Here is a 27,492-nt window from a genome sequence, read left to right on the forward strand (position 1 = left end):
GCGGCCGGGCGGCCCCAGCGGCTCGCTCGCTTCCCTGGCTCCACGCGCGCCCGACGCCGCGGCCAGGCTTGAGCGCAGCTCCGGGCGGTGAGCGGCGGCAGGGCGGCCGGGGACCGGGGGCCGGGGGCCGCGGGCGGGCAGGGCCGGGGGCGAGGGGCCGCGGCCAGGCACTCACGGCGCGCGGTCCCCGCAGGGAGGACTCCGGGCACGATGGCGTGGGTATGGGCGCTTGTGCTGCTGGCCGTGCTGGGCAGCGCCCGGGCGGAGCGCGACTGCCGGGTGAGCAGCTTCCGAGTCAAGGAGAACTTCGACAAGGCTCGCGTAGGTATCTGCCGGGCGGCCCCGGTGGCCGCGGTGCCGGGTTCCCCGCGTTCTCCCTTCCCGGCGGCCGGCCGTGCATGCCGGGCCACCAAACCCTGCGCTCACCTCTTTCGCAGTTCTCCGGGACCTGGTACGCCATGGCCAAGAAGGACCCCGAGGGCCTCTTCCTGCAGGACAACATCGTCGCTGAGTTCTCTGTGGATGAGAATGGCCACATGAGCGCCACGGCCAAGGGCCGAGTCCGTCTTTTGAAGTCAGAGCCCCCCACCCCCCAACCCCCGGCTGAGCACCAAACCAGACTGGGGAGGGAGGGGAGCATCAGGGTGAGACGGAGGGAGGAAGCCCTTTGCCGGCCTGACTTAGGATCTCCTTGGCTTTTGCAGTAACTGGGAAGTGTGCGCAGACATGGTGGGCACCTTCACAGACACGGAGGACCCCGCTAAATTCAAGATGAAGTATTGGGGCATAGCGTCCTTTCTCCAGAAAGGAAGTGAGTAGTCAGTTCAGTGGAACCGTCTCAGGGGATGGGGATCATACCTGACAAATTTGCTGGGTTTCTTCTCCAGTGGCAGCCTGGAAAACAATGGTGTGTAGGTGGCAGGAACGATCAGCAGAGCCTGAGGTTAGGGACGTGAGACCGGGACTAGTGAGGCCCCTTCCTGGCCCACCCTTCACCTTCAGCTCCAAAAACCGGGCCCAAGCTCAAAATGACCTTTGGGCCTGTCAGGTGACATCCTTCTGCCATTTTCACGTCCAGCCCTTGTGCCAAGGTGTGTCTTCTCCATGCTCAGACGTCCCACCTCCCCAAGACCCAGCCCACATCACCACTCAACCTGGTTTTGTATTTCCTCCATTTCATTGGGCTGGATCCCTGGGACAGCTTGATTACTCGGACACCCCCAGCAGAGGCGGGGAGACCCTCATCCAAGGATGTAGGGAGCATTGTGCATAGGGCTGGCTCACTCCCGGGTGTCCTACCTGCAGATGCTGAAATACTGAGCCAGGCATAGCATTCTGAGTGGCACCAACCTCTTCCCTTGTTCTAAGCACCAAAACTCAGATGGGGGACAGGGTGTTGAAGACTCTCAGAAAAGCACCCTACAATTTGGGCTGATCATAAGAACACGACATTTACGTGCCCTTTCTAATTTCTTTCCATTTCTCTTAAGTTTCAAATCTGGAATCTCTTTGGTGCCCAGAGAATAAGGTAGGACATATCATGGGATCTTAGAGATGGAGAGTTAACCCTACGAAGGGGGTTCAATATACAGATGAATAAAATGAGACCAAGAGAAGGTAGCGATTTGCCCATGGTCTTACAAGTTTATGGGAGCCAGTGTCAAAAGACAGGGGTTCCAACTCCCAGGTGAGTAGTAACAATTATTTCAAGTAATGTAGCAAAACTTGCTAGAATGAGTCATTTAGTGTGAAAGGTACGTTTTTCTGATAATGAATTACAAATTACTCTGGGGTGGGGCCCCAGAGTCTGTAGGTTTGCTGTGGTCCTTAGGAATGCTCCTGCACAATGAAGCTTAAGAAACTGCTCTAGATAATTCAGTCCAAAGAATTTGGAGTTTGGAGGACCAAGTTCATTCTTTCGAGTGGCGCTCAGGCTGTTCATCTCTCATCTCAGGAGGGAGAGTCTAGTAAAGATTGTTAGGATTTAAATTCTTTGTTGTCTTTGAACTATTTAGCCAAAAAGAGCCTGGAGATCAACCAAACCAACTTAGGCCTTTCTTTTAAAGTCAAGAATGGTAGTCAGTTTTCTTTAAAACCAAGCATCGAAAGTTACTTAGTTCTTATGTCAGAATTCACTTCTGGCAACAATCTTGGAAAAAGGAAATTAAGCAGCAGATTGGCTGAGCTAATAGCTGCCTCGATCATGAATTGGGGTAACATTTCAAAGAAGAGTGCATGTGTGTCTGAGGGGTTAGGCTGCTGGGGTGCCTCCAACGGACAGACTGAGCCCCACCACCAGGGAAGAAGTGACTTCATTTGCAGAGGAGGAAGACTGCCCAGAGGCTCAGGAGCCGGTGAGGGGAGCCCATGGGTAGGGTGAGGCCCAGCAGGTGGTCCCATGGCTTCTGTTCCTGGCCCGTCTGATGAATAACTGAGCAGTCATGTGTCTGGGCGCCCCCAGCTCTGGCCTCTGACACTCTCCTGTGGGAGAGCCTGGGAGGTGCCGTGGTGGCTCATTCTTCCTCCTGGAGAGCTTGGAGGGAGCCGAATGTGGGGCTCTGGGACCCACTCCCGTGCAGCTGTCCTGCAGGCCTGAGTTCGGGCTGAACCCCTCCTCGGCTGGCACTCCGGGGGTTCTCAGAACCGAGAGGTGACTTAGGGTGGGCAAGAGAGTCCTCCCTCATGCTGTCTGATGCTGGGGGACCCGGGTCCCTCTGCATTCCTCCCGCATGGAACCAACATAGAGCAGAGACCATCACCTGCTTCATGGCCTGGGCATGACATGGAAGCATAGAGGCTTTTTGTTTCTTGTTTCTTGTCCCCTCTCCCCCCAACTTACCTACTGCCTGGAGACAGTGTGGTGGAGATATTAGGCATGTGGGCTTCGGTTCTGTCTTGCTCTTTGTGACCTTGAGTAAATTAGTTTCTCTGTGCCTCGGTTTCCTCATGGGTAAGATAGAAATAACAGCGTGCACTTTTGGGTAGATGTGAGGAATAATTGAGAAAATATGGAACCTGTCTACATGGTGACTGATACATCATTAAGTGCTCAGAAAGTCCTAGCCATGGTTCCGTGTCAATGAGAGCATTAAATCAAGTGGAGGTGTGCCACTTTTTATCAATGTAAGGTGTTTGGATACACTTGAGCATTGTTGTTTCTCCAGGGTCAATCTCTCCAGCGCATGTTGTTATTAATGTTTTTTCTCATCCTGCCTTTGTTGACATTTATGCCCCCTTTGCGTACACGTCTTCCTGGCCTACCTCCCAGCCTCAGGAATAAATGCGATCTGAATTCTTCAGGGGCTCAGCTCTGCCTCTGTCTGGGGAGATCTGAAAAGTACAAGCTCTAAGAAAGAAGACTGTGTGAAGCAGAGGGTGGGCCTCTTGTACCCTCGACACAAAAACTACTCTCTTTTGTCAGCGCAGAGAAGGCAGTCAGGTGACTAAGCCAGAATTAGGATGGAACAGAGTAGCCGTGAAGCAGATCATCAGAGTGGCATCCTCCAGGGGATCGAGGGACGGCAGGGCAGCGAGACAGAAGCTGGTGGCCGCCAGACGTCAGCCACAAAGGCACACACATTGTTGGAGAACAGATGGAGAAGACAGCAGTAGAAAGGTCTCTTTTATGGTTTCAATGGGCTCACATTCTCTGTTGTTCTTTGGACAGATACCAGCACATTTATTGTCAGGGTAAGAGATAATCATTGAAGCGAACGAGGTCTCCCCCTGCCCCACCACCTCCCGACCCCAGGATTCTTTTCTGTGAAGGAGAACAAGGTCCTTTCTTGTCCTCCCAATTTTATGAAAGCCATCAGAATCCTCTGTAGTCTCCTGCTTCCTAAAGAAATGAAACCAGTTTCAGGAAGGCGCTGGTTTCGTGAGCCTGGTGCTTCCCTGATGCCTGAGCCTGCCGAGGGAGAGGCATTGGCTCTGTGGCTTTCTGGCTTGCAGATGATGACCACTGGATCATCGACACGGACTATGACACCTACGCTGTGCAGTACTCCTGCCGCCTCCTGAACCTCGACGGCACCTGTGCCGACAGCTACTCCTTCGTGTTTGCCCGCAACCCCAACGGCCTTCCCCTGGATGCACAGAAGATCGTGCGGCAGAGGCAGGAGGAGCTGTGCCTGGCCAGGCAGTACAGGCTGATCGTTCACAACGGTGAGTGGGCGGCCGGCAGCAGGGTGCCGCTGACTCTCCCTGAGGGGCCAGGGAGATGCATTTCATCCGCATGTGGGAGAAAACGGGAGTCTGAGAAGCCCCATGGGACCCATCTTGGTCCTTCTTTTTAAATTTTTTAAAAAAGATTTTATGTAGTTATTTGTGTGTGAGAGAGAGAGGGAGAGATATCACGAGCAAGGGGCAGGGTAGAGGGAGAAGCATACTCCCCACAGAGCAGGGAGCAGGGACCCCGATGCGGGGCTCGATCCCAGGACCCCGAGATCATGACCCGAGCCAAAGGCAGACGCTTAACTATGACTGAGCCACCCATGAGCCCCATCTTGATCCTTCTTGACCAGATCTTTCATGGTACTGTTTGATAAGGAGTGGGGGGAAAAGCCCTTTTCCAAAACCCTGGCACTTTTAATTAAGTCAAGCTGCAGAGGACAGGCTCTGCCTTTTTATCTGCTCCCCTAGGTCCGGCCTGTAGTCACATGATTTTTGTCCCCAGCTATACTGCCCCAAAAGCCATTTTGACTGAATTCATATTGTTCAGAGATTCAGTGGCGCCAGTGAAAGGCCAGGTAGCAAACATGCCCGTTGGTGTAAAAAGTGAAAGAGAGACATCACCATAGCAAAGTTCAAAACAGAACCATTTCAACAGATGCTCTTTTTCTCATATGGAACAAAATAACGGTGGAGTTGCCTAGCTGGTTTTCCTCACTTATGTTTTTTGAGATTCCCTGGAACAACCACTGAATCTTTTTATAGATGTTACCTTTGTTAGGATCTTGATTTTAAAACCAATAACTTTCTGGAGGAAAGTGTGCAGTCTATTTAGAAACGACACTCCCTCACTCCCACAGGAAACAGAATTTCAACGTCCATATAGGGTAATGTTAAAATGTAGAAACAAAACTGAACTTTTCTGTTGGTCATCTAACTGGTTGGTCCACATGACAGCCAACAGATATGAACCCAAACCAAAAACATTAAAAAAGAAGGTCTTGATGCTTCATCCTGGGCGCAGCCTAAATGTAGGGCGGGGGAAGGACCTCACCACAGGCAGGCCCCATGCCATGCCGTTTACCTGCATTACCCCCCTCAGGCCTCAGAGAACCTTATGAAATACATACTGTCATTATCCCCATTCTACCGATGAGAAAACGCAGGCTGAGAAAGATCAGACAGGTTGCCCAAGCTCTCTCACGGTTAGCTGAGCTGGATGTAAACCAAGGTTGTTCTGTGATCCCAAAGCCCCCTGTGGCACTGCCTGGTGACACCTGGCACAGGACACGGTGAACATTCCATAAAGCCACCCACACAGCAGCCAAGGCCAGGCTGATTTGGCCCCCACTTCCCGAAATAGGAGCATGTGCCCCCGATCCTTCAAAATGCAGTGAGGCAAATTTAAGACAAGGCAAAGGAGAACTTTCAGAAAGCAGATCCTATGCTCTTGGACCCTCCCTTGCCCCCAGAGAGATTCAAAGGGTCTCAGGAAGAGCCTGGAGGATGCCTCTTAATCACAGCCACATCTAGCTGTGACCTTACAAGACACGTTTGGACACAGCCAAGCCCTAAGTCCATCATGATATTCGCTGTGTACATTGAACAATGGGTCCATCTTTCTGTCCTCGATGACTGTTTTCTCTATTTCAGGTTACTGTGACGGCAGATCAGAACAAACCATTTTGTAGCAACATGGAGTTTCATAGGAGAAGTTCCCATTAAGTCACGCAGCCTTCAACTCGATCTGATCTTAGGAGTTTAGTTTGCCCTGCTCTGCTCCCCTCCCCTCTGCAAACACGGAACCTCAGTGCACATAAAAATATATGTGGGGATAAGTGAATCTGCACCCAAATGACTGTCTTTTCTGGAATTTTCTAAGCAATTGTTTAAGGCTTAGGACTCCAGACTTTGATTTATTAAAATATAGTCACCCGTTTCCTATGATCTGGGTTTTTATTTGTGCTGCATCTGCGTCAGCGTGACAAATCCTGTAGATGGTTGGGTAGGGTGCGCTGTTATATACCAGTAGGGGCTCCTCTCTCCCCACTCTTCATGACTTTTGGTCTTTTCTGGTGCCTAATCTCCATTATTAATGACTGTGGCTTCTCCTGACTTCCTGGAAAGGGGGCTTCCCTATTAACCGAGAAAGGGCCTTAACTACAAGCCTGGGCAAGTCACTGGAGACCAAAAGAGGAGGTGAGTGTTGGCTAGGCCAGGCCAGCAAGCTCAACGCCTCAGTTGACCCAAGGTCCGTAAGGAAGGTGGGATGGTGGGCTCACCCCCAGCCCTTCATGGTCTCTAGCACTTAATTCACTGCTTAGTTCAGGTGTGGCCAAAATATTGAGGGAGAGGTGGCTGGGGGCTTCCCTGGGGGAGTTAGGAGATGGGCCCCTGGAAACCAGATCCGTGGGGAGATCATGGCACCTCCCGCTGGAGTGCGGGAACGGGCTAGCTGGGGAGAGAAGTAGCAGGACTGGGGAGGATCACCAGTGTCCACACCATCAGTGGCATCCGAGAACTCAGTATGTCACCGCATGCAGAGTCATCTGCCTTCGTTCCCCAGGAGCTCCCGGGAGCATCACGTTTTTATCTGGAAAAGGCATCAAGGCTTTGGTACCAGAGTCTTGGTTTTAAATCAAAATACGGGTCAGATACATATTAACTGTGTGATTTGGAGCTGCTTATCTCTCTTCTCTGAGCCTCGCTCTTGTGAAATATGGGGAAACAGTACCTGCCTGATGGGGTGCGGTGAGGATGTGGTGAGAGCCCTTTGGAGCTGTGCAATCCTGGCGACAGTGCCAGGCTGACATCTGTGACATGTGTCGGGAAGTGGGGAAGGGCACAGGCGTGTAGAGACCGCTGCCCGTGAGCTGGCAGAGCAAGGAGCCATGGGTGCCCTGCGTCCCCCCTTCGATGTGCTTTGTTTTCCCAGCAGCAAGAAGAGGAGACAGCAAGGGAGGAGACAGGCAGCTGGATATGGGAAAACTCTGCCTGTTGCTCATGTCAGAGCCAGGCGCTTCAGCCTGTTTGATGATCCCAGACGCCCATAACATAGCCACACCTCACTTCACAAACAGCTTTAATTTACCAAATCTAGGAACTAAAGATGAACCAAAGATCCCTGCTGTCCTCTTGTTCTCAAGCTTGTGATCTCCATAAATCTTACTTCAGAAGCAAGCTATTCAAGAAACCTCGTGAACAATGACAACCAGTGGTACTGATTTGCTTTGCAACGAAGATTCATTGAGCACCTACAACATGCTAGGCCCCAAGCTGCTGTGCGTTCCAGTCGTTCCCCAGCCTCCAAGTGACAGGTTCTCTTTGGCTCTGGTTTCTTCTCCCCATCTCTTTGTCCCAGGGATATTTCATAAAACCATAGACCTGTAAACACTACGTGATGACTCCTAGCCTTGTATGTTTGGGCCCAAGTCCCACATCCCTTTCCATTAGGAGCTCAAATTTGTATGCCCCAAGCAAAACTCTTGGTTCTCCTACCTGCCATTCTTCTAGTCATTCCCATTTTTGTGGCCTGCCCAGCCATCCAACCACTGTCAGGAGTCACCCTTGAATCTTCTCTTTCCCCCACGTTCTACATCCTGTCCATCAGTAAATGGTGCCTACTCTGCCTTCCCAGAGTGATTCTGAGATCCCTTCTCACAACACCCCCACTGAGGCCACCCAGCTCTGACTTCCCTCTTGTTCTACTTCAGCAGCCGCCTAACTGGTCTTGTTTTCATTCCTGCTTCTCAGAGTCCATTCCCTGCACATCAGCCAGGGTCATATTTAAAGATAGATATTAGGTCATATCAGTCTCCAATTGCAAACCTCCAATCGTTGCCCACTGAACAGAATAAACTCCTTATGTGGCCTCCCAGACCCCACACAGTCCAACCTTCTACCTTCTCTGGTTTTAATCAATGGGCTCCAGTACATCACCCATCTGTCCTGGCGTCAGGGACAGTTTGTAGCATAGAGGAAGCTCAGTCAATACTTTGCTTCACCCACACCAAATTTTTTTCTGTCCCACAAGTATACCAACCCCTTTGCACCAGGACCAGTGTCTGCAAGGTCTGCAAAGCCCTGCTCCCCTGGATTCAGATGGTTGGCTCTTTCTTGTGGTTTAGCTTTGGGCCCAAATATCACCCCCCAGAAAGGTCTTCCTAGACCCCTCCCCACCCATCCAAATTGCCATCACTGTCCTATTTTCTCATGATGTTACTCCACTCTCTACTGACTTCTATTTATATTATCTACTGACTTCTGTTTAGTGCTTCTCTCCCCGGAATAGAAGGTAAGTAAGCTCCATAAGGATAGGTCCCTCCCTTAAGAAGGACCTGACAGGTGGATTTGTGGAGGGAATCTCCTGTGCTCTCACTTTCAGTGTTTTGAATCATCCTATCTCCTCTCTGATTTCATGACATGGCTTCTCCTAAAGGGGTCCACGGCATTTCTTATAAGTGAAAAACTAAAGTCGCCTTTAATTATTCCTTGGAAATTCCTCAAGTGCTCTTGACATTAGTGAATGGTCTTGAGGCCTTGCAAGTCCGGTGGAAGGCAGGGAGGGGTACCTAGAGTGGCTGTGACCCTTCAAGGAGAAATCTGGGTCCTGGATCATTTCCAAGACTCATTCCAGAAACCAACATGGTGTGGCTTTACATGTAAGAGATGTGATTGCTGAACAGTTATAAATAAAAATTTATTAAACTCAATCATATTACAAATATTCTGAAAAAAAGTTCATATTTAAAAGGAGCCCATAGCAAAACCTTTTATAAAGGGTAAAACTGTTATACTGAATGATCACCCCTTAATTGACTGGTGCTATAAATGTGTATTTGCATAGGTTATATTTTGTTAAAGCAGGCTACACTGATGTGATGGTCCTGGAAATTCACTCCCTTTGAAAACATATCATGGCCTTCCAGAGGGTGATAAATTCTGCCTAGAGAGAAAATTTAATTAGTTGGAAATAATAGACAGATCATTTCTTCTGACAGACGTATCTGTAAACATGGCTCCCTTTTCCGGGTAGAAGAAGCAGTGAAAAATTCTCCTCCATTCATTCCTAAACAGTGACATGTTATAGAGAATGGGGTTCAGGGCTGAGTTGGCAAACGTGAAGGCCACCACCCAGAAGAAGAGGGATGGCCAGATGACCAGATCTTGCTTGAAGTTCTGGATCAAGATGAGGAGGATGGTGATGATGATGGGGCTCCACATAATGAAGAAGGAGATCATGAGCAGGAAGAGGGTCCGGAAGAGCCGGAAGTCCTGCTGGGACACGCGGATATGGTGGTTCTCCGAGTAAGCCAGGTTCACTGTGAGCCTTTTCCTTGACGCCTTCGTGATCTGCAGGAACACCAAACAGAGCCAGACCACAATTTACTGCAGGATGTTGGGGGATTTTGACTTAGGAGGAGCAAAGCATCCAGCGTTGGAATCTGCCATCCCTGCTGCCCTGGGACAATTTGGCTTTGGAACTTTGTGTGGAGAGCACCTGTCTCAGCAGCCTGCACTCAGGATGCTCTGGGGAAATGGGGCACCTGGCTGACCCCCCACTCCCAGGAAAGAAGGCAGAAAATCATCCATATTGTAAATAAAGTTGATGCAGAGAAGTGAAAAGGCTGAACTGGATCGTCTAGAAGAGAAATATGTAAACAGAAGTGCACTGCTACAGTCCGAATGCCTCCCCCGACATTCATACGGTGGAACGTTACGGCCTTCCCAGGGCTATGGCCCTGGGAGGCCGGGCCCTTGGAACGTGATCAGGTTATGGGCACCAAGCCCCCAGGTGTCCCCAGTCTGTGGTACTTTTTTTGTTGTTGTTGTTGTTTTGTTTGTTTGTTTGTTTGTTTTAAAGATTTTATTTATTTATTTGAGAGAGAGTGAGAGAGAGAGAGAGAGAGCGCACCTGAAGGGGGGAGGATCAGACGGAGAAGCAGACTCCCTGCTGAGCAGGGAGCCCGATGCGGGACTCGATCCTGGGACTCGAGGATCATGACCTGAGCCGAAGGCAGTTGCTTAACCAACTGAGCCCCCCAGGCGCCCTGTGGTACTTTGTGATGGCAGCCCAAACAGACTAAGACACACATCTGCCTTAGTATTTCTTTCTTTCTTTTTTTTTGAAAGAGGTAAGTAACTAACTGTATAAAAGCAGTATCTGTTCAAGGTACAAACTCAAACAATATGATACCGAAGCAGATCAAATTAAAAATATAAGGACTGTGGCCTCCTGTACCCTCCATTTCCACTCCCTGGAAGAGACCGGTGACCAGGGTCCTGTATGTCTTTCTGGGAATGCTCTGCTATCACACACAGGCCTGGCCATGGGAACACAGATGTCTGCACTTTTGCTTTGCACACACTTGGGACCATGCCACGGCACCTCATTCTTAACCCTTCTTCTCTTTCGCTTAGCAGTTTATATTGACGCTCATTCCATATCAGCCCAGAGACAAGGCACCTCATTCTTGTTATTGTGTCAGTGGTTGCAGAGGTTCCAGAGTGTGGCTTTTCCAGAATTTATCCAGGCCCCTATTGATGGGTATTTTATTTATTTCGCCTTTTTTAAGGGGGAGGGGCACTGGTTGAAGTGGCGACACACACACTAGTCCATTTCCCCACCCCTCCAGGTTGTTGGGTGGCAGAGGGGGCAGTGGGAGATGGCATGAGGGTGTGGCCAGTCGGGCAGAAAGGGAGCACTGAACCCCCACATTTGGTTCCTTTCCTTCCTAGGAGCAATTGACCTGGACCCTAGTCTTGCCACAGGCCCCTGAGGTGAGGTCAGTGGAAAGTGGCGGAGACTGGAAGCTGCTCATTTGCTAGGACAGCTGTAACCGGGAGTCAGCCTGAAAACGAAGCTGGTCTGGGAAGGGCCCACGATGCCTGGAGTGTGGGCCATTTGGGAATGATCCCCTGATCGGTGGGCTCTGTTGGCACCACCATCGGGCTACATAGAGATCAGACACCATTCATACAGAAGGGGACAGTCCCCTCACAAGGGTGGGCACATAGGGAGATTTCAACAGCAGCCTCATCATTTATGCTGTCCACATTACCCTGCCAAGAAGGCTAGAGTCCATCATACAGTGTCTTAGACATATTTTTTGAGTGATGTGGATGTACATTCCTAGTTATTGAGCACTTACTACGTGCCAGGCCCTGTACATATCACTTGTCTTATCTCTTTACATTCTCCCAACAATTCTGTGACAGATGTACTTTGATGATCCCCATTTTACAGATGAGAAAACTGAGGCTCAAAGAGGTTGAGGAACTTGCCCAACAGTGCCCAGCTAAGCAGTCACAAAGCTGGGCTTCAGACCTGGGCAGTCTGACTCTAGCCCATGCTCTTAATCTTAAACTAGTTCCTTCCTACCCTCTACTATTTCCACCAATGGAAATCCTTCTGCCTGACCTATGACCCCAAGCTCTAATGGCAGCCACACCAAGAAGGCTTTCTGGTTCCTCTCCCAAGTGGCATCCTGCCGTGCTTTGTTTCTGGTACTCACGTGGCCCTTGCCACGTGGCCTGTGCCATGTGGTCGCTGCTGATGTGTCGTGGCTACCTCCGACCATCTGCAGACCGCAGTCTCCCTGGGGGCTGGGCAGCCGTGTGGCTTCTGTCGCCCGGGGCTCTAGCAAGTGCCTGACGGTGACTGGGAGCAGACAGGGAAATGGGCTGACTCATGGACCGAGTGGGTAAGTGGTTGGGTCTGTTTTTAGCACTGACTGATGCTACCATTTCCTCTGCCTGTGATTCCCATGACTTCCAGGGAGTGCGAAGAAAATGGGCTCCTTATAATCCAGTGTGACTCCTTGTTGCTCCCCTCCCCGTGTTAGATGACGAGATGAGTCAACTTCTACCTGGGCTTTAAAATGTCTCTGTCATTGCACAGAATGCTTCGTGTGTTTTAGGAGAAATTCAATGTTCGACCAACTTGAGGGTTAACTTTAATCCTTAAAACAGGCCTATGGGGTAGGTTCTGTCATTGCCACAAAAGATGGAGGCTCTGAGAGGTGAGGTAACTTGCTCAGGGCTCATGGTCAAGGGTCGGGGGGATAGCATACCTCAGGGGGAGGCGTCTGAGCTCTTCACTGTGGGGCTACGAGGAGAGAGCACGGTGCACCCAGGTGTGCGGTCCATGGCCACCCTCTCAGAGTGACCAGGCAAGTGCCTGGGCGCACTGTCAGATACTTTTGTGGGTCTGAGTGGGCCCAGAAAACTGTACTTCTCACAAACTCCCAGGTGATCCTTGCTGACTAAAATATGAGGACTACTAATTTAGGCCAACAGATCTGGGATTTTCTCCCAGTTCTTTGAAAAGAGTCACTTTGTAAACTGTCCTTTTGGACGCATTGCCTTCACACCCATGGGAGTGTCCGAAGGCCCTGAGGGAAAACTCTCTCCACCTCACACCTCTGCAGGTCTGTGCCTCCACGCCATGGCTGCCAAGGCTGGGTGCAGGGAGAGGCAGGTCCCCACTGACACAGCTCGTGCCCTAGGGGTTGGCTCTCCTCTGGGGCTGCTTGGTCAATCAGCAACCTCCAGATTAGAATCTTCAGACAATAGACTCCATCTTTCCAGAGGGCCCACCTCCCTCTCCATCACCAGCAAGCAGGCCCCAAAGCTGGGGAGGGGCCAGACGTGGAGAAGGGGCTGCATGTTCACTACCTAACACCTTCATGGTTAGCTAAAACGGAGTTCATTTCTCAGGTGAGTGCTGAGATAGGGGAGGGTTTTCCAACTTGAAGCTAGACGCTCACACTCCCATTCGGCAAACATTTACTGAGCCCCTACCAGGTGCCACGTACTCTTACAAGTGCTAGATAGTCAGCAAGAAAGAAGGGAGCCCTGCCCACTCCGCTTTCCATGGAGATCAAGGATGGGGAACGAGAAATGTAAACCAAGCCCCAACAGCCAGCAGGGACAGGCACATCGAAGGCACTTGGGAGTGACTGGGAGATTATTACCCTGGGAAGGTATTGATTGGAAAAAGCCACTGAAGATGTATAGTGTGCTTGAGTCATGAGGAAAGGGGAAGGAGGGAAGGCAGAACGGTGAGTAAGGCCACTGCCCTGAGCTCGTGGAGCAGCTCTGGAAGCGAAGGGCCCAGCTGAGGCCTGTTCTCGGTCCTTGTGTACGTGAGCAGAGGCAGTGCCCAGGGCAGGGACCTTAGAGCAATGTTCCCCAAAGGAGACCCATGGAGCACCAGGGCAGAGAGATGTTCTGTGGGGGGAAAAGAAGGGGGTCTGTGGTCAGATTTAGCAATGCTGCCTCCTCTGTTCCTGTGTCAAAGACTCTCAAAGTACATTAGTGTAATGAAGTCTCTCAGAAGTCCTGCAGTGAAGAGACCCACTTGACACTGATTCATCGGCATTTCCCAAACTCATGGGATCAGGGACCCCCTTTTTTAACATCTAACAGCCCATGGAGTTCTAGAGAGTGCTTTAGGGGAGATGCTGCTTTAGAGCAATGAAAGATCAGGGTGACTTTAAAAAGGCACTTCTCAGGCCCATACATGGAAACTGAATCAGAGGCCGTACTAACAGGAAAGAGGAGGGAAAGGGGTGGTAAGTGGAGTTTTGTGTCTTCAGGTTTCAGATGATTTGCTAGTTGTGTCTCTATGAAAATAGCTGAATAACACTGATGTTCATTTTACAGAGTTATGCTCTTGACAGAAGAATCTCAGCTGAAAAGCTGTTCCAGTGTGTCTGAGTTATGAGTATCTTCAGAGGGAGAGAGACACAAGTTATGAGGCCCTGTGCAGACGCTCCATCCACCTGGCAGCTTACCTGCTTCCAAGTTACCCGCCAGCCAAACCCACAGGTCCAAAGTGAGGACAAACATCACAGTCTTCCCAGAAAATGGGCAATAGTAAGTTTGGCTAGTGGGGTGGAAAGTAAATTTTTTTAAGTCTTATATTTGCATTAGCATGATTTTCAATATCACAATGCTAGATCTCTTTCCATTTAAAGTCTAGCAGCCACAGGGCGCCTGGGTGGCTCAGTTGTTGAGCGTCTGCCTTCGGCTCAGGTCATGATCCCAGGATCCTGGGATCGAGCCCCGTATCGGGCTCCCTGCTCTGTGGGGAGTCTGCTTCTCCCTCTCCCACTCCCCCTGCTTGTGTTGCCTCTCTCTCTGTGTCTCTCTCTGTCAAATAAATAAATAAAATCTTAAAAAAAAAAAAGTCTAGCAGTCTGTTTGAAATTTTATCATATTCTCATTTTATTGTGTTAAGCAATCCACTGAGGCCTTTCTAGCTCCAGACAAAACTGAGGCCCACGGTAGTTAAATGACTTGCCTAAGGTCACACAGTAATAAAGTTTGGACTAGAATCTGGGTCTTAGGACTTTTTGTTCAGTGATTTTGTTCAGTGATTCTCCCGCCCAAAAGGAGAAGGTACTGTAGGCCCTTTCAATGTGAGCCAAGGTTTGTGTCTTACTCATTCAGGGTTTACTGAGTATCTACAATGAATAAGCCAGGCTCTGTGCTAGGCATGGAGCTACAGCAGGAAACAAAACAAAGTCTCGGCCCTTGTGGAGCTTGCATTCTAGTGAGCAAACAGATGCTTTACAAATAAATCCACATAAATGGAATATGACGGGTTGTAACTGCACTGAAGAGAAATAAATCGGAGTAATAGAGACTGGAGAATGATGAGGAGGGTCTCCGGGAAGAGCCTTTTGAGCAGAGACCTTATGGAATGGGGGAGTGGCCCGCACAGAAATTGGGGGAATAGAGATCCACAAGAGGAAATCACAGGTGCAAAGGCCCTGAGGCAGCTGTGTGTTGGCATGTGTGAGGGACAGCCCCACAGCCAATGTGGCCACAAGAGAAGGCAAGAGATGAGGTGAGAGGGCAGCCAGATCACACAGGGTCTTAAGGTGAGGGCTTTGAGTTTTGCTCAATGTGTGACAGAAGCAATGGGTTCTAACTGGTATCTTTGAGTCACTACTCAGAGCACTGTTTCATAACTGTGAGTCTTAATACATATTCTGTCTCACCCAGCAGCCATCCTGGGGTCTGTGATGGGAAGAGCTGAAGGCCGGCCATGGATCTGGAAAGTGACAACCTGCAGTTTAGAGGCAGATGAATACAAGGACACCTCTCCCAAATCATCAGGGCCCTTGGGGGCTCCTGGAATGTTTCTGCATGGGCCCTGGCCTGACAGAAAGATGGAAGGCGGTGGGATAAGTCAATCCTCCCTCAGAAGGTGACTGAGAAGTCTGAGGTGAAGTACATAGGGGCAGACCCAAGCCCTGGCGGCCTCTAGGGAACTCGGGAGTGCGACTGCCCAGGGAGGAGCCCTGCTCCAGCCAGCGAGCCCTGCTCTAGCGTCGGTTCCTGGTTCTTCATTCTTGCCATGCTCCGAATCTGCGCCCTGCGGTTTATTCAAAATCTCAACGGTAGCTTTCCCCAGCATGCTCTGAGAGAAGGGTCAGAGGGGCTACCTTGCCTAACACATAACAACAGAAGTAGTTTACTCATCCCCTGCTATGGGCAGGCAGTATCTCTGACCTGTCTCCCAACAATCCTACACCATCCGAGGCATCACCATTCCGCAGATGAGGGAGCTGAGGTTCAGAGAAAGTAAGTATCTTGCCAAAGGCCACACAGCAAGGACTCAAAAACTAGGTTATTAAAAGAGTCCTTTCTTGTCTCTGTGTCTGCCTTTCATGGCCCTTTGCTCTTCTCTCTCCTTCCCCTCATTCACTTCCTACATCTGTGCAACACTCAACAGTTTGCCGAGGGTTAAAGCTCCTTCTGGATCAAGAATGTGACCTGCTCGCTCTTGACCAATCTCCACTCCCCGCCAACACGTCGCATAGAGCAGCTTCTTAACAAATGTCTGAGGAATTAAGGTGTTGGGACCCTGGGGCCAGACTGCCTGCCTGTAAATCCTGATCCTGTTGCGTATGCGCTCTGTGATCTTGGGCAATTTACTTAGCCTCTCTGTGCACTGGTTTTCTCATCTGTAATTCTTAATAGGATTAAATGAATTTGCTCCTGACACATTGTAAATACTACATAAATATTTGTTAAATAATTTTTAAAGAATTCATTCTAAATTTATCTTCCTTTTTCCCTTACCCCCTTTCTTTTAAGGTAATAACAGCTAATACTGATAGAGCATTTACACATGCCAGGCCCTCATTGCAAGCATGTTACAGACCTTAACTTCAGGCCTGACTCTGCCTCATACCCTTGAAAAAGCCCCAGGCTGGGTGTCACTTAAGTGGGTCACAAGTCAACTGGTGGGGAAGAGTCTAGAGAAGAGCATGGCCGGCCATCTCCCACAGGACCCAGGATTAGCAGAACCAGATGGAGGTTGGCCTGGTTTTGGGTTCCAAGCCTCTAAGAAGTTTACAGATCCTCAGCTACAAAGAAAGGGCCATAAAAGTGGCCAGATAGCAAGCAGGACGTACAGGGCCCCACTTCAACAAGTTCATTTGCCAGATGACCTGTAATATGCAATAAAAACCAAGATTCAACAACTATAAACCTCCAAGAGGACTTCTTGCATTAAACCTTCTGAGATGAGCATGAACACACGCCAACTGCCTGTGCCCATGTGAATGGGCTGTGTCAAGAGGCAGGAGCCAGGGGTGCCTGTGTGGCTCGGTCGGCTGGGCATCTGCCTTCGGCTCAGGTCATGATCCCAGGGTCCTGGGATCGAACCCCACATCGGGCTCCCTGCTCGGCGGGGAGCCTGCTTCTCCCTCTCCCGCTTCCCCTACCTGATGTTCCTGCTCTCACTGTGTCTCAATAAAATCTTTAAAAAAAAAGAGGCAGGAGCCAGGCTGGCAAGGTCCTTCCCATTGTCCCTGTACATATTCACTTCGAAGGTAGCGATCACTTCCTGGTTCAGCGCACTTTTGAAAAGCACCTTCTCTGGGAGTGTGGGGTAGCAATGGGACGGTCACAGAAAGGGGCTCTGGTAACGTTCTGTTTCTCGTTTTGTTTCTGGGAGCTGCTTCTAGGAGTATGGTCACTTTGTGAGCTGGGTATGCTTTTCTGGATGTATATACACTTCAATGAAAAGTTTTTAGACATGTCCATTCTCCATCACTATATTGCTATTTGTAATGGGGTAACAATGGACTCAACCCAAAAGTCCATAAAATAAATTATGTCACATCCATAGGATGGAAGACCATGAAGCCATTAAAAAAATGAGGCAGAGATATAAAAACAAATATGGAAAGATACTGCAATCTAGTGTTAAGCCAAAAAAGGAAATCACAAATAGTGTTATCTCAAATCTGAAACAAACAAACCAACAATGGGTTGAAACATGATATACAGTTGATATTTGACCATTTTATATGGTTTATCATATATATATGTATATATAACATATATACACGCATATGGCATAAAAGTATGTATATAGGTAAATTTGTAAGAAAATTAACCTCAAAAATGTACTTTGAACTGTTAACAGTGGGAGTAGATGTTTGATTTCTGTGTTATACATTTCTACATGTCTTTAATTTTTTATAATGAGCTTTGCATTGCTTTAGTGATCAGCAAAATAATAAAAATAATGATAACAGTCATAAAGATATAACTTTTTTTTTTTTCAAATACCAAACTCTTGCCCCTCAGTGTTGCAGAAGGGTGGACCTGGGCAGGGAGCCAGGACTGGACTGGCGTGAACCCTAAGATAACTTCTGACCTGGAGGCTGATTCCATCTGAAACATCCCGAGCCCAAGTGGACTTCAGCTGTGGCACTCGAAGCACACATACCTGTAAAATTTTGGAGTAGCTGATCACAATGAGCAATCCTGGCACCAAGAAGTTCAAAGTAGCAAATGACACATCCCAGGAGATTTCTCCGGCAGTGCTGGGCCAAACCAGAGTGCAAATCAGAATTTCCTAGTTACAAGAAGGAAGAGAACGTCATTTGCGTGGTGGCTTCTTATTTGACTTTAGCTCAGTCCCAGTAGGAGGGTGCCCTAAACTGTTACACTGGGGTGTTACACATGATGCAACTAGGATGACAAGGAAGCTCAGCATCTCTTCCCCTGCTCAGGCAAACACACCTACAAATCATTTCTCTCTGACCCGCAGAATAACCACAACTATTATGCCCATTCTCCAGGAGATGCAACTGGGTCTCAGGGTCACACGCTGGTAACAGCTCGAGTTAGTTCCCGGGCATGACTCCAGGCCCCGTGTTCTTCCCACTTCCCTGGATTGAGCTGCCAAGAGCCCCGGAGCCTTCTCTGCCAAGTCCCTCATTTCATAGATGACAACCCTAGACTGGAAGGGACATGCTGCACATGGATTGGTTACATAGATTGAAAGTGACATGCTGCACACAGGCATATAAAAACAGTCGTGAGGTTGCAATGCAGTCACCCTGGGACCACTGAAGGCACCAGAAACAATGTTAAGGCACTAAGGGTTCATTTAGGGGATGTACAAATGTCTAAAATGCGTCAAGCTGCATCAAAGAAAGCCGCAGCTTACCCCAAGACAATCCTGGGGCCCAGACTTGGAAGCTCTCTCCTCACGTGTCTCTCCTTGCAGAGGGTCACGCGACAGCCCCGCATAAGATGGAAAACCACTGGCATGGGGCGGAAAGGCCTGGTTTGTGACCTTGCTGTTGCCAGTATGTTGTGCTGAATTCGAGCGTTTGACACTAATTACCAACCTCAAAGCACGTGGGGATCTTATTACATAGTTACTAGGAGCTACCACAACAATTTCCTCCAAAGAATAAATAGGTCAATGAAAAGAGATCTGTCTGTCTGTCTCTCCTACCAAACACAAATTTCCTGTGCCTGCTTGACTGTAGGAGCAAACTATTTAGAAACCAAGTTGCCCTAAACACTTCTGAACACAGAGCAGACTTTCAAGAGCACATTCTGTGTAAAAAGAGCACATGCTTGACGTTTGATGGACAAGGCATCTTAACGAATTGTAGTACTAGGATTTATAGCGTCATTCATTCATTCGGCCAATATGTGTTGAATGCTACACTAAGCAAGGGCAAAGGACTTTTATCACGTATATCATAACTGGGTGCTCAAACTCAAAATGCAAACAAATAGGCACTTCTTTTCCTATTCCGTATTAACAGAAAATACTCACTGAGCATTTATTCTAAGCCAGGAAGCACTTTACATACATCATCTCCTTCAGTATTCACAACAACCCTATTGAAATGCATGTTAGTATTTTTCCGATTCCACAGAGGAGAAAACTAAGGCTTGGAAACATCTTCTTAAACAAGAGTCTAAGACACTAAAAGTGTAGTTCTTTTTAATCATATAATATCTTCTCCAGAGAGCTAAGTGGTTATAAAAGAAATACAGGGACCTACCAAGAAAACTCTTAAGGCAAGTCGAGCAGGGAAGAGTGCTTTAATGGTATTTGTACCTTGAAAGAGGGGTGAGAATGTTGCTTCCTTTTCCTGTCTTGTTTAGATGACTCACAAATGTACTAGTCATTCCAAAAACTTGGCCCTCGATCCCCAGCCCCACTGTCCACACCCAAGAGGACAAAGTACATTCGATCTTTCTACATTGTGGTGACTGGAAAGAAATGTGTGTCCCTCAAGGATCTTCCGAGTATTGGCAGTGTGGTGATTATTTTGAGATGATCTCTGCCCACCATGCCCTCAGTCTACTACACCGGTGGGCAACACGGACCAGCAAATATGCTGGAGCAGCAATCAGAAAAGATGATTCCAGCCCTGAATGTGCCTTGGTCTCTGATTGCTATACTTGAGATAGAAAAATGTACAGGAAGGGCAGAAAAACAGGCCCCAGAACTGTTTCTTAAAATCCCCAAAGGCCCCCACCTCTTTCCAAAAGCCTTCTCAAGAATGTCTGCCAAAATCTCTCCAGGCTTAACACGATTTTGTAGAATGTGTAACAACAGAGCCAGGTGTTCTCCCTTCGATAGGAACAAAGAAGTAGATCCCCAAACACTCTGCCTGTATTAGTCCCGTGTTGCTGAAGAAAATGCGTAGGTGTGAATGGACAGATAATCACCTGTGCGCACACCTCCACCCACCCCGACACACATATGCGTAGACAAAAGACTGGAGGGTACATTCCAGAAAATTAAGTGTCTGTTTCTAGGTGGCACTCAAGTTATTTTTGTTCTTTTGGCTTATCTGAATTTTCTAGAATGTACATATTTTATTTTATAAGAGCAAAAAATATGGCGATAAAAGTCCATTTTTTTAAAAGAAATGAGCATCAGGGCACCTGGGTGGCTCAGTTGGTTAAGCGACTGCCTTCGGCTCAGGTTATGATCCCGGAGTCCTGGGATCGAGTCCCACATCAGGCTCCCGACTCAGCGGGGAGCCTGCTTCTCCCTCTGACCTTCTCCCCTCTCATGCTGTCTCTCTCTCTCTCTCTCTCTCTCAAATAAATAAATAAAATCTTTAAAAAAAGTAAAAGAAATGAGCATCAAACATGAAACATAGATTACCATGCTAGTTTAGCAAAATTAACCAGCTATTTTTTTCAACAAAAACAAGGAACTCATCCAGGAAGTTCCCCCAATTTCATGACTCTGATGAAGACCCTCCTTTACCTTCTGATTTCTGGCGCTCGCTCTAAGCACAGAGTGTGATAAGGAAGTAAGAGAAGAACTTTGCACAGCACCCCCATGCATGGCCGGAGTGACGGTGCAACTGGCCTGTGTGGACTGCATGACGGATTTATATGCTCTTTAGAAAGCTTTATATGGTTTCCTTGGTGAAGGGCAGTGTTTATTCTCATTTAAAAATCTAACAACAGGCACCAGGTGCACAAAGAGCTGGCCTGGTATTAGAATTGTGTTTTTGTGGGAAAATCTGTCTGACTTACATTATTTTGATTCTAGGTATTCTCTTCCGGGCTGTGACTTAGGAGGGAGCGTGGCAGTGAGTCGGCTCTGGAAGGTGGGAGACGTGAATCTTATAATATTCCCTCTACTTTTTCTGCACATTTGAAATGTTTCCTGATTTTAAAAAGGAAACTTGAAAACCCAAAGGGCTAGCCCTGCTTTGTTACTGAGCTACAGAAGCAGAGCTGGCCAAGTCCCCGACTGTCCTTTAATTGCTTTGTTCAACCACTCGCTGACTCGAGCCCTGGTGGCTGCATCACCGTAGGCCACAGTGAGGATGGGCAAGGCGAGGCCCCTGCCCTCAAGGGGGCTCTGATGTGCTCAGGGAGAGAGAGAAGCGCTAAGAAGCTTCAATACAGGGCAGCGAGCCGCAGTGCCCAGAGCTACTGGGGACAGGCGAGCGCAGTCCCAGAGGACAGTGGCATCCTGGGGGGGGGGCTGGGTCCGCTGTGCCTGGAGGGATGGGGCTTCAGTCAGGAGAATGGGGAAGCTGGAGCTCAGTGTTGGGACCAGAAGGGATGAAGGCAGGAGGCCACATACAAGGGTGTTAAGTGTGGTTAAGTGTGACTTGTATCCCCATCCCAACCTCTACCTCTCCTGGGCAATCTCATCCATTTCCATGGTTTCTTTTCCAAGGCGCCACTGCTTTTTCCCAGCCCCGTCTTCTCCTGAACCCTAGACTGGCCCCTGTGCCCTGAGGACATCTCTCAAGGCTGCCTCACAGGCATGTCAGGCTCCGATGTCCCACCCCAGAAGGCCCCACCTCCTGCCATCCCTGACTCAGGGCATGGAGTCCCCGTTCCCTACGTTGCCAGCAACCTGACTATGGGCTTTCTGCCGTCTCCCTTCTCCCTCCCCACTCAGAGGGAACCTTTAAGCTCTGCCCTAATAACTATCCAACCCCCCACCCCCATCCCTGTATCTCAGTCTTGCTGACTCACCCCTCCCAGGCCAGGCCACCTCTCACCTCCAGGGGCATACCGGACCCTTCTCCAGCCGACCCCCGCCGCTCCTTCCAGCACCATGTCTTGCCAACACGTGGGCTATTTCCTCTGCTTGTAATGTCCCTCCAGCCCTCCACATCCGTGTCTGGCTAACTGCCTTTCATCTTCACCTGGAGCTGAGATACCACTCATTCTCTCCTGAGAAGACTCCCCTGTGGATGGGAGCATCTATCTGTAGGCGCTGCTCAATGCGGACCCTTCTCCACCCTGGCTGACTTATTTGCAGATGCCATCTGCTTCCAGCTATTCCTTGTCAATTCCTCTAGTGGTCTTTCTCCGAGTAGCCCTGGGGGCCCCTTTGTAAACCATTCTCCCTCTTCCAGCTCTTCAAACAAAATGGAAGTCTTCGCGAGCACTTTAAGGAAGTGGGAATTCTCGTGGATATCCGCTTGTCTACCAGCTTCCCAACAGAAGAGAAAGAACATATCAAGGCAAGAGATGCACTTATATCTTAAAGGTATCCTCTAATAGGAACAGAGGCCAGCCAACTGTGTTTATCTCCTCAGCCAATTCACACTCAGCAGAGACACGATGGCCTTCTGGCCCGCCATGAGACTGGGGCAGGCAGAGCAGTAAGACAGAGGGCTCCTAAGGAAGTGTGAACTCGCAGGAAAAGGCACGGGAGAAGCACAGACCTGGGCTAAATTCTGGTTCCATCCCTTGTCTGCTCTGTGACTTTAGGCATTTCCCCCTTCGGGAAATGAACATACGAACACCTATTTGTAGGGTTTCTTCGAGAACCAAACTGGGCCAGGGTCTGAGACCATCTGCATTGTCGATACGTGCACCTCCTTGATCAGGATGCTGTCGTGGTCATGTGACTCCTGGTGAGGGCAGCGGGGGCGGGGGGGTGCTCAGTAAATGTTTGTGCTATGAATAGGCAGCACATTCTGGCCGGGGTGGACAGTCCCCCCAACCTGCCGATGGGGGTCAGTGCCTGCCAGAGCCACAGCACACACAGGCAGGAATCCTGTTGGAACAGGCTGAGTGGACCAGGCTGAGATGTCTCTGTTGCTAGAAGGTACCCACCCTCTTAAAATGGCAGTCTATTATTTTACAGCAATCAAAAGAATTACACTATTTAAAGAATGTTTGAAATATTTATAACCAAAGATAAGGAAACTAATAATAGCTGGCAATTCTTGAGTGCTTAACTGTGTATGTGCCAGGTGTTGGCTCGCTCACTGAACACTAGTCCGCATGGCAATCTTATAAGGCTCTACTGTCATCACGCCAGTTCTACAAATGAGCAAAGGAAGGTAAAGAGGTGGGGACCCCTCGCCTCTGTCACACAGCCCCTAAATGACAGAGATGGGATTCAGACTCGGAACACTGGACTTCAGAGCCCACACTCCGAATAACAAATTATCTATCATTCTTAACATGTCTCTCATTTCATCCTCCCCGCAGAGAAGTTTGAGGGAGGCTGGTCACCCTGGACTGCAGGGCACCCACTGCACAAATGGACAAAGGTACTCATGTTGCTGTTCTGGGGAGCTGGGGGGCACTCGGATTGGCAGAAAGCTCTGAGAGGCGCTGTCGCCCTGGCTAGCCCTCCTCAAGAGGAGGTGGCCAGTGTGTGCTTGGGGTTAGTGAGTTCCCTCAGCCGGTGGTTTGGGTAGGAAAGTGTCCCCCATCCAAAACCTCCGTATTTAGTGTCCACGTAGGAAGGGGCGGGCAGAATCTACAGACAGGAAGCTGGGAATAGAGGATTAAGAAAACAAGCTTTTGCTAATTTTAAATGTGAGACTCTGTTCCGTCTAGCCTAGATCCTTCTCTGTCTCTCTTTTTTTAAATGGCCACACTCTTTTTTTTCCCCGTTTCTCATTCTTTCAACTTATTTCTTCCACCCCTGAGCCTCAGTTTGCTCACCTGTAAAAGGAGTTGTTTCCTATATGCTCAGGTCACAGCGCTTGAGGAACAGGGGAGTTTTTCTGTTCCTTGGCTTGTTGGCAGGTGCACGTGGTGGGGGAAAAGACAAAGTGGATGGGGAGTTCGAAAGGACCATCTGGTTTTTTCATTACAAGCTCCCTTGCTCCCTCCTCCTAATTTCAGGGAGGAGGGCTCCTGCGGCCAACTCACCTAGCCCTCAACCGTCTGAGGTGCTTCTGGGGTGCTCTGCCCAATCCCTCTCCAAAGGCTCTATGACCAAGGAGGTGTTTCTGCATTTATAAAGGAGAGGTCTGCATGCCTGCCCCAAGGGAAACTGAGGGAAAACCACCACAACACAAGTCCCCATGGAAGCCCCTCACAATTCAGCTCTGGTCATCCTGGAAGTGCTTTCGAAGGCTCTGACCACACAGGCACCCTACCAGAGGTAAAGTACAGAGTGACAAAACAGGGAAGCTCCCTCATCTGAGAGAAGGCCTTCTTGCTCAAACAACCACCTGTGTCCATGTAAGCAAGCAGTTTTAGTCTGGGAAGAGACAAGAGCCTCACTTTTTTTTAGCATTATTTGCCAATTAAGTCTAAGTGTATCTAAAACAGTTGTAAAAGGGAGGGGCACAAGGTACAAGTCTGGGAACATAAGATACCCTGAAGATATATTCTATTTGATCTTTAATTTCCTGACTGTCATTGTTTTCTGTAAGAAAAAAAAAAAAACAGGGAAAAGTCCCTCAAGGTCTGTGAAAAATACAGAAACACTGTTATTCCGTGAGAGAATAACTTAAAAAAAATCAAAAGGCCGATGGCAAAACCTAGCCTCCAGCTGATCCAATGGGTCTGGGGTGAGGCCTGGTCTTTCACTTATTTTAGAAGCATCTGCGTGACCCACTTTGATTCTCCAGTACATCCGGGTTGAGGAGGACAGGCCTGCCCACTAGGTTAGGGTCCTTGGTCTGCTATGCTAATGGCACCCCACTAGCTCAGCTGAGCCCAGCCATCCTGGCCCCCACTTGAGGGGGCATGGCCACAGGCTTCCATGCTCTTTGATCAAGTGCCACAGGCCTGACACGGTTCCTGCCTATTAGTCATTCAAGGCCTTAAAACAAAACAAAACAATCAAACAAAAACCCCACAATGTTCCATGCAAAAAATAAACTATTAGGAAAGAGACTTTCAGGTCTGATTTGTGTTAAAAAGAAAAAAAAGAGAGAGAGAGAGATACTGCTTACACAGGATGCAGACTTCTCCCCACAAGCCATTAAAAGGCCTGCGTGAGAGACTGGTCTAGGGAGACCCCCAGAGAAACCCACATCTGTGTGTATGCTCCAGAGCACATACCCAGGAGGGCGCCCTCTGCTCAGACTGTGTCCATCTCTGTAGCAGGAAGCCTTCCCCCAGGTCACATCTCATTCCTGTACCTTCCTACCTTCTCACTCCCTTCTGGTCACTGGGTAGGCCTCTCTTTGGGACTGTGGTTTGTGATGGTTTTGCTCAGGCCAGAAAACCAGTGAGTTGTAGAGAAAGGGAGGGGGCCGGGGAAAACCAGCTTAGGGCAGACCCTCGGAGAGGCTGAGCCCAGGCAGGACTCCTGCCTTCCTCTATAAAGGGTGCACAGACTTATGTCCTTTCTCTGTCCCTCCCCATGAGGCGCAGAAAACCTAGTACACTGGGCTGACAACCAGAACCACTGGCCACTCTCCTCCACCCGGCCCGCCTGCAGGTGCCGCGTCCCGGACTGAGTCTCGGTGCACAAACTCTGCAACAGCGCAGCAGGGCAGCAACAGGAACAGATGTGGACCGCGATTCTGGACCGTGATTCTGGACTGCCGAACTGGAGTGGACCCGAGCCAATGTCATGAACTGTCCGCAGAACACCCCCCCCCCTTTTTTTAGGTCATGGACCTCCACAAAGATCCTAATGACAGCTCTGAGCATACTGCTCAGAATAAAGCTCATCTGCCAGCGTCCGGAATCTGCCGAACATTCAGGCGCCCAGGATACTCCGAAGCCACCCAACATGCCAGGCTCACGGGGCGAGATCCTGTGGTCTAGTCTAATCTTTCCGTCTTGCACTTGGAAAAACTGAGGCCCCGGGAAAGGATCACAACACCCCTAGTGGCAGCATTGGGTTTGGGGTCCTTGGGTCTCCGATGCCCTTTCTCCCTGATTCTACCCTCTGGTTCTCAAAGCAGGACCCTTACCCAGCCCGCGCTGAATCTGCTGAGCACGATCTCAGCTCCTCCTCGCGCTAAGGATGAGATGCCCTGGGCAAGTCATTCCTCTGTGTGCCTCAGCTTCCTCATATGTAAAGTGGATGTGCTAGTAAGAGTCCCGTAGCACCCTGCGAGAAAGCAGATTTCAGTATACACGAATGCGATTAGCCATTCCGGATCCTCGAAGTTCCATCTGGCTGGCTCCTAAACTCCCCGCTCTTTCACTAACCTCAATATAAAGAGTGCACTTTGCAAGCGTTTGGGGGACTCCACTTTCAAGTTTTTGGAGGGCGTTTACGGGACGTACGTCGCTGCAGTGAAATTTAGAGCTAAAACTTCAGAGCACCCGGTACAGTGACACAACGATTAAATGCAACAAATCGTCTATTACTGTTCTGTTGTTTTTGTTACTCATTATCCCAGGTCATCGTTTCCGTGGGATCCCCTCCTGCCAGCCCGCCCCAGACACCTGCCTGGCGAGCACAGCCCGGCGCTCACCTGGTCCTGGCCGGAGGGCAGCTGGGGGACGACGCGGAAGAAGACGCACAGGGGTAGCGCGGCCAGCGCCGAGTAGCCCCAGATGAGCGCCAGCAGCGCGGCCCTCGCCCGCCGCCCCAGGCCCCGCATGCCCCGCTGCAGGCGAACGATGCACACCATGCGCTCCAGGCTGACGGCCGCCAGGGTGAGGATGGTGACGCTGCCGCTCAAGCTCATCACGTAGAAGAGCAGGTGGCAGGCGACCGGGCCCAGCAGCCAGGCCTCGGTCCATCGCACGGCCATCACCGGCGGGATCGCGCTGGTGAAGAGCAGGTCCGCGCAGAACAGGTTGAGCACCAGGCAGGCGGTGTTGCCGCGGCGCCGACGGCGCGCCACCAGCACCAAGGCGCACACGTTGCCGAACAGCGACACCGCAAAGATGAGCGCCAGCACGACCGTCTCCACAGCGGTCAGCACCAGCCGGTGGTCGCCCTTGACGTCGGAGAAGAATGGGAAGCGGGTGCGGTTGGCCCGCTCCAGGCTGCGCGGGGACCCTGTGCCCGCCGCCTGCGCGCACTCAGGGGACATGCCCGGCGCCCGGCGGCCCGCAGCCGTCTGCAAGCGCGCTCATCTGGGAGGCGACTGAGCGCCAAGGCGGGGAAAGAGGGAGGGAGGCGGTTGCGACATCTCCCCTCTGGCCCCCTCCCGCCGCGGGAGCGCCGGCGCTGGGCGTTGCGCGCTGAGCCTGGGGCGCGCGGGAACGAGGAAGTGCCAGGCGACACCGCTGCATGTACCCGGGCTAGGCGGCGGCCGGTTCCCGGGCCTCACGCCCTCAAACTCTGGGGGAGCGCCTGAGAGGCCGGGAAACCCCACCTAAAGAACCCCC

The 27,492-nt window shown here is 50.1% G+C and overlaps 2 protein-coding genes across 2 annotated transcripts; one reads left to right on the forward strand and one right to left on the reverse strand.

The window, feature by feature from the left end:
• Positions 1–13: 13 nt before the first annotated feature.
• Positions 14–6,109, forward strand: RBP4 (retinol binding protein 4). The gene is made up of 6 exons (XM_028098705.2): positions 14–87; positions 194–321; positions 438–574; positions 705–811; positions 3,952–4,164; positions 5,824–6,109. Exons 2-6 carry the CDS (start codon positions 211–213, stop codon positions 5,859–5,861), a joined length of 606 nt encoding a protein of 201 aa, XP_027954506.1. The 5' UTR covers positions 14–87; positions 194–210; the 3' UTR covers positions 5,862–6,109.
• Positions 6,110–8,928: 2,819 nt separating this feature from the next.
• On the reverse strand, positions 8,929–27,198 carry FFAR4 (free fatty acid receptor 4). The gene is made up of 3 exons (XM_028098887.2): positions 26,628–27,198; positions 17,927–18,055; positions 8,929–9,522 (listed from the first exon to the last, which is right to left on the reverse strand). The coding sequence occupies exons 1-3, from the start codon at positions 27,192–27,194 to the stop codon at positions 9,133–9,135; spliced, it is 1,086 nt and encodes a 361-aa protein (XP_027954688.1). The 5' UTR covers positions 27,195–27,198; the 3' UTR covers positions 8,929–9,132.
• Between the last annotated feature and the right edge of the window lie 294 nt (positions 27,199–27,492).

The sequence above is a fragment of the Eumetopias jubatus genome, unplaced genomic scaffold, assembly GCF_037043125.1.
Source record: "Eumetopias jubatus isolate StellerSeaLion01/CBP00866 unplaced genomic scaffold, mEumJub1_p1.0 scaffold_17, whole genome shotgun sequence".
Lineage (NCBI taxonomy): Eukaryota > Metazoa > Chordata > Mammalia > Carnivora > Otariidae > Eumetopias > Eumetopias jubatus.

What these genes read in the sequence shown, in the direction of transcription:
- RBP4 (XM_028098705.2), top strand. Translation starts at nt 211, where the DNA reads ATGGCGTGGGTATGGGCGCTTGTGCTGCTGGCCGTGCTGGGCAGCGCC. An exon ending in AGAACTTCGACAAGGCTCGC is followed by an intron (nt 322 to 437) that starts GTAGGTATCTGC and finishes CCTCTTTCGCAG; the next exon opens with TTCTCCGGGACCTGGTACGC. An exon ending in GGCCGAGTCCGTCTTTTGAA is followed by an intron (nt 575 to 704) that starts GTCAGAGCCCCC and finishes TGGCTTTTGCAG; the next exon opens with TAACTGGGAAGTGTGCGCAG.
- FFAR4 (XM_028098887.2), bottom strand. Translation starts at nt 27,194, where the DNA reads ATGTCCCCTGAGTGCGCGCAGGCGGCGGGCACAGGGTCCCCGCGCAGC. An exon ending in TGCCCTCCGGCCAGGACCAG is followed by an intron (nt 18,056 to 26,627) that starts GTGAGCGCCGGG and finishes TCTTGTAACTAG; the next exon opens with GAAATTCTGATTTGCACTCT. An exon ending in GCTACTCCAAAATTTTACAG is followed by an intron (nt 9,523 to 17,926) that starts GTATGTGTGCTT and finishes GTGTTCCTGCAG; the next exon opens with ATCACGAAGGCGTCAAGGAA.